This window comes from Theobroma cacao, chromosome 1, assembly GCF_000208745.1.
Source record: "Theobroma cacao cultivar B97-61/B2 chromosome 1, Criollo_cocoa_genome_V2, whole genome shotgun sequence".
Classification (NCBI taxonomy): Eukaryota; Viridiplantae; Streptophyta; class Magnoliopsida; order Malvales; family Malvaceae; genus Theobroma; species Theobroma cacao.
Window position 1 is genome coordinate 25,144,685 of NC_030850.1, and position 11,797 is coordinate 25,156,481.

General features: G+C 33.6%; 1 protein-coding gene across 1 annotated transcript; it reads left to right on the forward strand.

Annotated features, from left to right (window-relative positions):
* On the forward strand, positions 565 to 9,039 carry LOC18613004 (tetraspanin-18). Its single transcript, XM_007050006.2, has 6 exons — positions 565 to 1,108; positions 1,648 to 1,747; positions 2,176 to 2,256; positions 2,356 to 2,460; positions 7,427 to 7,633; positions 8,621 to 9,039. The coding sequence occupies exons 1-6, from the start codon at positions 798 to 800 to the stop codon at positions 8,708 to 8,710; spliced, it is 894 nt and encodes a 297-aa protein (XP_007050068.1). The 5' UTR covers positions 565 to 797; the 3' UTR covers positions 8,711 to 9,039.

Sequence of the window (11,797 nt, forward strand, 5' to 3'; positions counted from 1 at the left end):
CCTTATTACAAACCAAATATCAAACTCAAATATGAGACTCAAATAACTACATCCTAACATGACAACAAAATGTAAACTGTAATTAAGATTTATGTTATCTAAAATGTAAAAAAGAAAGAGCAAAATGTAAGATAGAAAACAACCAGACTTCAAAATAATAGACCTGTCAATCTCGCTCTAAAACAACCAAACCTCACTTTCAAACAGCCAAGCAAGTACCTAAAACCCAAAAGTGATGAGTGAATTAATATGATATCGAAACAAGGAAGAAAGCAAGTAATTTCTCTATTTAATTTGTTTAGATTCTGAGATTGAAGTGTCTAAGTTTGTTATTTTTTAGATATAATAAAAATAAATTAGTATAAAATTCATGTCACGTTATTAAGTAAATAGAAACTCTAATAATGAAATAATAGTAAGGCTCTTGTGTACTGCAATATATAAAGTATATTATAATAGATTCAAAATGAATTAGAATGAAACATTAATAGAGAGGCAATTTTCTCAACTAAAAAAAAAAAAAACAAAAGAAATTCACTTGCACAAAATATCTTTGGGGTACTTCCCTGCCATTTCATCTGGACTTGTCTCGCCACGCAAAAGTACCAATTAGAATAATAAAACACCAGAAAACGAAAAGCAGATAAAAACAGAAAGCTTTTACAAGCAAAACGCCAAAATAATCAAATCCAAAACCGCAGCTTCGATCTCGGCCCTCTTTCAAAATCATCCAAAATTAGGGGTTTTCGATACTCATAAACGAAAGAAGAAATCGAAATCGATTGAAATCTTAGGGAATGCGGCCCAATTGCTGCCACGTTTCGTTTGCTTTTATTCTAAAATTCTTGAATTTTCTCCAAGCTTTCGTAGGAGTATCGATCATACTCTATTCGATATGGATGCTGGATCAGTGGAACCATCACGTCCCCATTTATCCGCCGCCTATAGCTCCGTCGCCGGAGTCTTTTCTTTCGGTCCACTTCAATTCGAGACCGGAGATCGGAGCTGAAGCAGCTAGGGTTTTCGATGATTTCGTTGTCGGTTTGGCATCCGGGTTGGATAATAGCGTCGGGTTTGACTTGAGCTCCGTTAAGCTACCTGCTCCCTGGTACTTACTCTATATTAATCTTTTTTAATTTTTTGTAATTCAATTTTTTAAAGGGATTTTGAAGTAGACACTGCATTAAATGCTAACAGCGATAATTAAAAAAAAAAAAGGACGAAGCTTTAAAAGTTTGAGAAGAGGTTTGATAAGACAAGCTTTAGTAATAGAAAATAAGGCCACTTTGAAGTTTATAACCCTAAATCTTTAATCATGTACTTCGAAGTCCTACCTTTTAAGACTGAACATATAGAATGATGAGTGCCCTGTTTTGGGCGGTTTATTTTTTTTTTTTATGGAACAAATATAAACAGTAAGGGTTGTCCTTTTTTTTTTTTTATTGTAGTATTAGATGTTCTATTTCACTTCTATGACAATTCAAAGCTTGGTTGTGTCTGCTTGCCACTTGGTTTATGTCTCTTTCAATTCCTTATTTGATATGATTGGTGGTACAACGTTTGCTTTTGTTGGCTTCTGTGATTGAATGTTTGGGATTGGGAATGCTCAGACAAATGTTAATTTGGTGCTTTTCTTCTTTGTTGCAGGTTCATCTACTCCTTTATGGGAGTGGGCATTGTGCTATGTTGCATTACTTTCATTGGTTGCATAGCAGCTGAATCCGTTAATGGCTGCTGCCTGTGTTTTGTATCCGATATAAAGAACTTCTTAGATTCTTTTCAAATGAAGTTGGCTTAGAGATTTTGCCGCAGCTATTCTGAACATGTATACCCAGAGACTAGCATGATTTTTTTTTAATAAAAATTGCAAATTTCAGATAATGATTTTCTTTATATTGAGGTTTTAAGTTCATTAGCTTTACTTATGCTCTGTCTACCTAGAAGTGGCAGTAGCAGGAGAAGACAAAGTGCTTAAAATAAGATCAAAACTTTAAGCACAAAATTAAGATTTTCATCTTCTATGTATTCACTGTTAACTCTCTCTAAAACTAATTACTTGGTGATTTATAAAGCTCTATAACAAGCATTGAAGTGTTGGAGTCGTTTCTGCCCTACCAATAATACAATGGAATGCATTCTATTACATGTTCTTCCTTAACTTGATCAAACTGACAGTATACTCTTCTCAAAATTGTTCTCATTTTGATTGAAGCTGCTTTGGTGGCATTTATTGCAATTGATCGTCACTGGGAGAAGGTATATCCTTTTCTTGGTGCATTGTGTTTGTCAAGAGATGCTATGGCTTTGATCTTGTGCATATGATTATTTATTACTAAAGACTGTGTTTTATGACAGGATCTTCCATTTGATGAAACTGGAGAACTTGATAGCCTTCGATCCTTCATTGAGGACAACATTGATTTATGTAAATGGGTTGGCATCAGTGTCGTGATAGTTCAGGTATGTTTAGTGATGTAGTGCAGAAGTAGAAACAACAAAAAGAAAACCAAAACAGTGAAAGAAAACCAGAACAAAGGCACAATTTGATGTAAAATCGAAATAGTAATAAAATAACTAGGGTTTAGGGTTGTAGAACCTTTAACAGAAAAATATTCCAATATAGTATGATTTTCTAATGTGTCTAAACAACTATTTATACTAAGGTTATAGCAGCTATTAGTCCTAACCCATGGATACACCTAATCCCAATCTAATCCTAACCATTCAAACTCATTATAAGATTACATGCTAATCATATAACCTCTTGATAAAAATAAAAACACTAATTACCAAACTAAAACAGTAAAAAATAAAAGAACATATTAAGACAACTAATTTAAATAAGTTATAGAATGTCCTGCATTAATTTCCTCAGGTTGACAAGAGGCCCTCCTTATTCGTTGCAAAGTTTAGCATAGATTTCTAGATCAGTCCTTTTCAGTCTGTGTTCTACAATCTAAGTACTCACTAGCCGGTTTACTCAATTCTACCATACTTCAGTCGAAATAAGGATCACTTGAGCATTGATTTTTAGTTCTTATTGCTCACTACAATTTCTAATGACTGGCCTTCCTTCTTGACTAAGAACACATCTAATTTCTTTAAGTGATGCATCATACTCCACAAGAAATAACTTCACAAAATCTGGTAGTACAAGAATCATTGCCACTGTTATCAAAATCTCTATCTGCTGAATAGCTCTTTGTGCAGAAGTTGGCCACTCAAAGCTGTCCCTTTTCAAGCATTTAGTGATCAGGCTCAAAAAACAATTGAAATTCCTTATGATATGAAACAAGGGTAAATCATGAAACCTTTGACTTTCTTTGACTGATTTAGGTGTTGTCCAGTCTCTCATGGCGCACACTTTCTTTGAATCTGGGTTCAATCCATTTGTCAAGACTATAGATTTCAAAAACTCAACCTCATAGCACAAGAAAGAGCAGTTAAAGTTATAAAGAGTTTCTCTATAAGAAGACCTTCTAAAACTTGCCAAAGGTGGCTTAAGTGTTCTTCCTTGGATATATTATAAACCAAACATCCATCAACAAGTTCAAGAAAAGCTTTAGTAACGTAGTCATAACTTGAATGAATGTATTTAAAGCATTAGAGAGACCAAATAGCATCACTAACCATTCATAGAACCCGTCTGGTGTCTTGTGGGCTCTGTTCCTCTCCGGTACCAAATTCTTGGTGAGCAACTCCTCAACCTGTTTTTGCATCTCAGCTTGCTGCTATGGAGGCATTCTACAAACCCTCATATTTAATAATGAAACCCCTAGAACCAAATCAATAGCATGTTGGCCACTACTCATTGGTGTTAGAACAGGCAATTCCTTATTAATCAGCTCTTCAAACTCTTCTAACAACTGTTGAACTTCATAAGGATGCTTGGTAATTCACCCTTCAAGTCATCTTGCACAAATTTGCAAACGAAGGCATAAACAATTCCACTATCTTTACTCTTTAATTCAAATTTCTCCATTGTTACTGACTCTCCTTGAATTGGATAAACATCAACTCCCTCATTGTCTTTCATAATCATCATAAACTGGCTGTAATTCCTCATCTTCATATAATCATCATATATTGATTGTAATTCCTCCTCTTGCCTTCTTCACATTCAGCCTAAAAAGTACCAGTACCAGAACTGCTTTGAACTCTGTAAGTTACTGCATTGTTCCCTTGGAAGTCACCAACCTTTACACATTCAAGTCTAGAGCATGTAACAACCGCTCTTCCAATTCAACAAGGACAGCAAGGTTTGGTGATCCAGCATTATGAAAAGGGTTTTAACCTCTCTATGTCCAGTTTCATCCTGAAGACCACCTTCGAGTAAATCCAAAGGGTTGTGGTTGCATTTTGGATTCTCCATATGCGCTCCCATTGGTTCTTGTTACTGTAAAGCTTGCACAACCCTCAATCATAGGTTCATCTCAGCCAATTCTGTTTGCTGGGCTTGATTTCCTCTTCCGTGTCCTGTACCTCAATCAGTCATGGTTCATCTGCAAAAACCCTGGTTTAGCTTTAGGATCTCTTCGCTTTGATACCACTTTGATGTAGTGCAGAAGTAAAAACAATAAAAAGAAAACCAAAACAAAGGCTAAAATTGATGTAAAATCAAAGTAAAAACAAGATAACTAGGGTTTAGAGTTGTAGAACCTCTGACAGAAAATAATCCAAAATAATACGGCTGCCTAATGTGTCTAAAAGCTTATTATATTCAGGTTACAGCAGCTTTTAATCATAGCCCAAGAATACACATAAAACCAATCTAACCCTAGCCATTCATACTCTTTAAAAGATCACATGCTAATCAAACGACCGCTTACTAAAATAAAAACACTGATTACTTAAGTAAAAAACAGTAAAACAACAGAACATATCAAGACGACTAATTTAAATAAGTTTTGGAATGCTCCTGCATCATTTAGCCCATGATTTCAAGCATTTTATAACTTACTAAATTAATTGATTGTTTTTGTTTCACAGAAAGAAATGCAGTAACTAAATGAGCACATACTTTGTGATCTGTGACATTTCATTTGATGAAGATCTGTTCATTTATAGTCATAAGGATTTATGAATTTCATCATAACAGGAATATGCACTGATCTTCTGCAAAAGTTTTGGAGTATCTCAAATGTGGGAAAAAACAATTCAATTTTGTATTTTACCATTGCACTTTCTAGTGCCAGCACTGAACTGTGCCTTGGTTACATAGCCCCTTGGGCTTCTGCTCAATGATTGATTGTATGGAAGGGTAGATCTCTGACGCATGTCTCAGAAAACAAATTAATATCATAATTTAGTTACCCTGGTACTATATTGACAATGTCAGTTGAGCTGGTAGGGGCTGGGGTTGAAGTACATTTTTGGTTCAAATCTTACCATGTATTTGTGGGAAAGATTATATGAAAGCTAAACTTATGCATGTTCCAAAATTATGGCAATGTTTTTGCTGCATAGTACTAGTAGCATGGCAAATTAATTATTCAACCCAATAAAATCCTAGGTCTATTGTTCCTTGTTGAGGTGATAAAGTTGCAGTTGATGATATATGGGATGATAAGAAGATACCACCTTTGCTTAACCACAACTTGATTGTAGCTTACAATATACCAACTTTGTTATTTTTGTCGTTATAATTCATTTGTTCTTTAATATTTTCTTGTTAAAATTGACATGAAACAAAAAAGATCTTTCCTTAAAAATATAAGGATCCATTTTCGGCATGGACTTTTGCATTTCATTTATAAGAGATTTGGATTATGACAACGGGGAAGAATTCTTTGGGCAATTCTGAACTGCAGAGCTTCTTCTCTCTGTTAATATATTGCTCCATCTTAAACCATGGTAAAAAAGATAGGTTTGCTGTGCATATAGTTTGTGATGGTTTATTACAAGGGAGATGGTCAGTGCATAATTTATGGTGTGTTTCCAATAGACATAAGAAAATAACATAGTTGATAGCCAAGTTATGGGTGAGGATGAACAATTATAGGTAATGCATTGTATATGATTGATGTTATAAATCTTGGGCTTTTTAGTAACTGCTTCCCATCCTTCATGTAAGTTACCACTTTATGACCTGTCCTGTAAATAGGTTAGGTTGAGGCAAACTAAGCTGGCCTATGCTCATTTTTTGTTGAAATTCTCACTGGTGTATTATGTACTTCTTTGGGATGAAGGGCAGGCTAATAGAACCAGTCTACTCAAGTTGGTAGACGGGGTCAAATTAAAGATATAGAGTTTGTAGCTGTGGTTGAAAGGGGAACTAGGTTTCTTGAAGCAACTAAAGTTGATATATATAGGTTTAATGACCAAACATAGGCTGAATTGGAAAAATCAGGCTGCAGGAACAGTTTGGTGGAAAGGAGACTTGGAATGATCTGACATATTTGGAGAGCTTAAAGGGAAAGATGGGAACATTTTTGTGGAAAAGAGATTTGGGATTGTATGGTTTTCTAGGGCCAGTCAATGAAGACTAAATTGCTAAAGTGATATAATATGGCTTCCAAAGACTAAAGAAAAGCACACGTGCATGTTCAGGTTTTTTTGATGTTTGGCAAATGATTGTCCAAAACACTTATTGGTTGAAGCCAAACTGATGTAGCCTCAGTCCACAGAATAAGATATTGATAGTTCTGTCCATTGGAAACTCCAGATGAATGTGCAAGTCCTCAGAATTCCTATACTATCTTACATTAATTGCAATAGACTCAAGAAACATCACAACTCCACAATACAAGGCAATCAGTTTTTTATGGGCTTGAAAACATGATGCTCTGTTTGAAGACAAGTGTTCCTTGATCATAACCGTTTTGCATTGTGGGACAACATGGAGACATCTGCTGTTCATACTCCATAGAGGAAAGAAATGCAAATGATGAACTGATGATGGATCAAAGCCAATTATCTTGCCCAGAAACACATATCAGGATGAATTGTAAATTTTATGAGGGGAGAAGGATATAAGTTTAAAGAGGAGAGCCTTTATTATTTTTGGAGATCAAATTCTGTTTGAACTTAAATTGCAAGAGGTCCACTTGAGATAAAATCTCTTCAGCTGTTGAGATGAATCAAACTGTTCTGAACTGAAAATACATGGTTAGGTGACAACTTCTTGAATTATGAGAAGGTAAAAGTTTGCCTGGGTTTTAGGAGGTCTAGATGACCAATGCCAACATGCAACAGACTATCCATCTGGAGGTTGTTCAAAATCGAAGAGAAAACATTCTTAACATTATCACAACCTCATTTGTTAATAAAGTTTTGTAGTTATGAAAATCATATCTCCTTGGGACTTGAGAAATAGAAGATAAGATCTCTTTTTTCCTTTTTTTTTTTCATATATACGCTTTTGTCAAATTTCAGTAAGCCTGCTGATTTCTTTACTCTAATATACTTATTTCCTGCATTCTTTTAGGCATTATCTTTGCTAGTGGCAATAATTTTGCGCGCAATGGTTTCTAGCGGGAGAAGAGACATTGACAATGAAGATGATTATGAAAATATTAGAGGTAGAACTTGGAAGCCACTCCTAAACTCTCAGTCTAGCCACACATCTACCTCAGCCAAAACTGATGGCAAGGGAACTCACTCTGACATCTGGGGCTCACGAATAAGAGAAAAGGTACCCTCATTCTAATTGCTAATAACTCATCTTTAGCATAAAATGATGGCTGGCGTGCTAGTTATATTGGACTAGTTCACTCTTTCTCTGTTTTATTAGTTTATTCTATATGATGTGAAATCCACCATGCAGCATCTAATTCTAGATTGAGTCGTGACTGGGGCCTGTGGAAATGGTTCCTTAAAGTTGGTTTATAGCACAGTGGATCTTATTACTGCCATGCTGTGTCAATGTTTTGGTTATTGTATGACAAATTAATGTTCCAACTCACCGCTTTTAACCCAGCATCACAAAAACATTGACCTCATTGAGATCCACTCTCACAAGTGACTGATCATATGCGTCATCAAAGTCTCGCTTGAAGGATAATTGCATTTGTGGAAATGGTTCCTTGAAGTAGGATTTCAGTCTAGTGGATCTTATTACATGCTATGTGATTAGTTGTTGTGCACGAATCTATTGAAGAATTGGGTCTTATCTGAAACATATTAATGATCTAACTTGGTGCCATTTGACCAGCCTCACAATCTGAAATCTCAGTCAGAAATAAACTGTCAATGTGATTATTCTTTCAGAAATGCTTCTGACAAGGCTGACATGATTGATTGATCCTGACTCACAAATGACTGAAAACTAAATATTTTCATTTTGTTGCCTTAGAAGCTGTTGCCTTATTATTATTGATACTTAAATATGCTGCTCTGTGTCTTTAGCTCAGTTGTGACAAGTATCAATGATTCCCATCCCCTTTATATCTATAGCTCGGTTTTGTCAAGAATTAGGATACTCTTAATTGTAAAGATTGTAAAGAAGAACATTGATGCACTAGAACACTGAGCATTTCTATTGTTCAAACCCATTTGTGTCAACAAAACAAGTTCTAAGATATTCTTTTCATTAATGCTGAGTTATATTTCCGCTTGTATCTTTCCATAAACATATGAGCTATTCTTTTCCTAAATCATGCTATTGCATTTGGTATTGCAGTACGGACTGAACAGTGGTGATAGATACAACAGTGCTGATAAATATAATTTACTAAACCAGAACACATCTGGGAGTATGAAGTCCAAGTAGAACAGTGATCATAAAGAATGGGCGGCAATCTATCCTGTATTTCAAACTGATCAAGTACATATCATTGCACTCTAGGCTTTTTATTCGTTGCTTTTGTGGAGAAAGTTGTGATGTATATAGGTCTTCAAAACCCATGTTCATTATATTGCTTTGTATCTATGGAAGGATTACCCTAATGGAATGTGGTGGTTCTGACATTTTGTACAAATGAGAAGTCTGTTGTTTGGTCTAATATTGTATTCTCATGGTCGTTTAAAATCATTTGTCAGAGTGGATGTACGTACTGTTTCTAAGCCTATAATATGCAGTTGATTATTTTAAATATGTTACATTTGCTCATATCTCTGGGTGTTAGTATTGTCCATGTGGTGGTCCTTGTTGTCCTTTTGGTTATACCTTGAGCAGTTGCTTTCCTTGAGTTCCAAGGTCACAACATCTATTTTGCAGCTTTAGAATATACCAAACCACTGGTTTTGGCTGGGAGCAGTTGGTGTAGGAAATTACACATCAACTCTCTGGGAAAGTTCTCACAGGATATTTCCGCCCCTTTGTCTTCAGTCCAAGTCCAAGGTGAAACCTTTTATCTATCTTTCTGCAAGTTATTTTGCTCATAGGATAGGAAATTCTCTTAAGTTGTAAAATCTTAGTTTAACTTAATCCTTTGTTGATCTATTCGAGGATGTATATGGTTACTCTGGGATGGTTAAAAAAAAAAAAAAAAGGACCATTCATAATGGTAAATGTTTTTTGTACTTCTGATCCAAAATGTCATTATCATTTTATATCTATATAATGTGAAGATGATATTGATATGATGTTGATATTATAAAAAAAAATATTATTTTATCATATTATCATGTTAGATCAATATATTATTTTTTATGACATATCAAACATGTTATATAATAAAAAACTTATAAATGATATTTTATCTTAAAAAAGTTGATTAATTAAGAATATATTTAATCTAAAATAGAATTGGACTGAATACAATAAATAAAAGAATAAAAATTTATTTAATTTTTTAAAATAATTAAAAAAAATTGGATAATATGTGAAGTAAAAAATAAAAAGTTGTGTCACGTATGATTTAGTATTTGTATCTTGCATGCAGAGCACATGGGTATGGAAACTAAAACAAGAAAAAATGAGGGGACCTCTCTCTCTCACTCTGTGTGCGTGCCTTCTCGTATGTAAAAATCCGAGTCCCTTTCACGAATTCAACTCTCTGGCTCCGATGTAAGCATTGATGTACTGTTTTTAGTTTAGTGAGTGAGATAACAGACACGAGATTTGTCTTGCATCTGCTTTTAGCCATCTAGTTTTGTTTCCCACTAGCATGGTCGTGTGCTTACTTTCTTTTGGTACAATATGATTTCACCCTTAAATCCCATCTTTCTTTTTGCCAGTTTATTAGAACTAATAAAATTGGAGTCTCAATTTTTATTCGAAGACTGCTCATATGCTTACTAAGATGTGGATGAAGAATGTCTTGGGACAAAATAAAAAGAGATGAGAATGAATGAAGACCAAATAAAACATTATCCGTTTCAATATATATATATATCATTTGATAAAGAACTCATATTTTTAACTGAAAATACATATTTATTAGCTCAAAGAATACTCTTATCCTTAGTTGCGGATCCAGAATTTTGTATTAATGAGGATTAAAGAGTAATTATATAAGATTATAAATTAAGTCAATGATTCGTTTCGAAGTAAACAATTAATTATTGTTAAAATAAAATTAAATTATAACATAAAATTTTATTAACAATTTAAATATAAATTTTCAAATTCACCAATATAAATAGATATAAAATAAAAAAAATTAACATTAGATTTTCACGTTAAACATTGTAAGTTATGCTAAATGTGCTTTCATACTTTCAAATTCATCAATTACTAAATTCATGTCAATCAAAAATACAAAATAATAATTGAACTACAATATCTTTATAAATTCAAATATTACTAATATAAAAAATATATAAAAATTAAAATTGAATTGATATTTATGAAGTAAAGAAACATTACCTGTGAATTCAAAAAAAAAATTGTTATTTGATTTAGAGAGGAGAAAGGGATTTCGAATTTGTACAAGTTAAAAAGTTTAGTATGCTTATTTGGTGGCTAAAAAAAAAGATGAAGGAAAAAAAATAATTTCAAAATGAATCAATTATTTAATCCTTGTCTATTAGAAATACATAACAGTAATTGCATTACAATATCTTTATAAATTCAAATATTACTAATAAAGCAAATTTAAAATTAAAATTGAATTAAGATTTGGGAAGTAAAGAAACATTAACTGTGAATTCAAAAAAAAAATGATTTGGCTTGGAGAGGAGAAAGGGATTTAAAATTTGTACAAGTTAAAAAGTTTTTATTTGGTTTGGAAAGGAAAAAAAAAATAAAAACAATTTCAAAATTTGGATCAAGAAGAGATTGAATAGGACCTATAAAATTTAACTTAGATTTTTTACCATTACTCCAAATCAATTCATTTGATTTGTTTAGGGGTGCCAAAACTATATATATTAAATTTTATACACATACAAATGAAAAAAAAAATTAAAATCTGAGACCTCTCTCCTTCGCCCTTGCTTACTATAAAGTAGGACTCATCTCATTTGTTACGAATTTGTTTTCTAGCTCATCTAATTATATAACGAACGTCCGAGCCCATTTCAATGTTGATACCTCTTAAGAGAGGTCTAACATCATGTCATGAGTCCAAGGAAAATTTTTACTTATAAATCCAATATTTGTGTTCCATCTGAGATATGTTACACAGTCACTTAGAAATAATATGATACAAAAGAAACCCAGGTGCGTCAGCCGCCCTTCCGTTCAAGACTCTGAAGCTATTTTCAACACTTCAAAGGATTAAGCGGCGTAGTCTCTTTCAACTCCATAACATTTTCACAAGTCAACTAATTGTTAGGGTCGAAGAGTTCCAGTTTTGAGAAGCACAAGCAATGATGAGGCCAAACCACAAAAACTGGTGTGGGTGTGATGGGTTAAATTCTCATCCTACGGTCAAGCAGCATCCAAATTCCAATCCCATCAGATCACCATTGC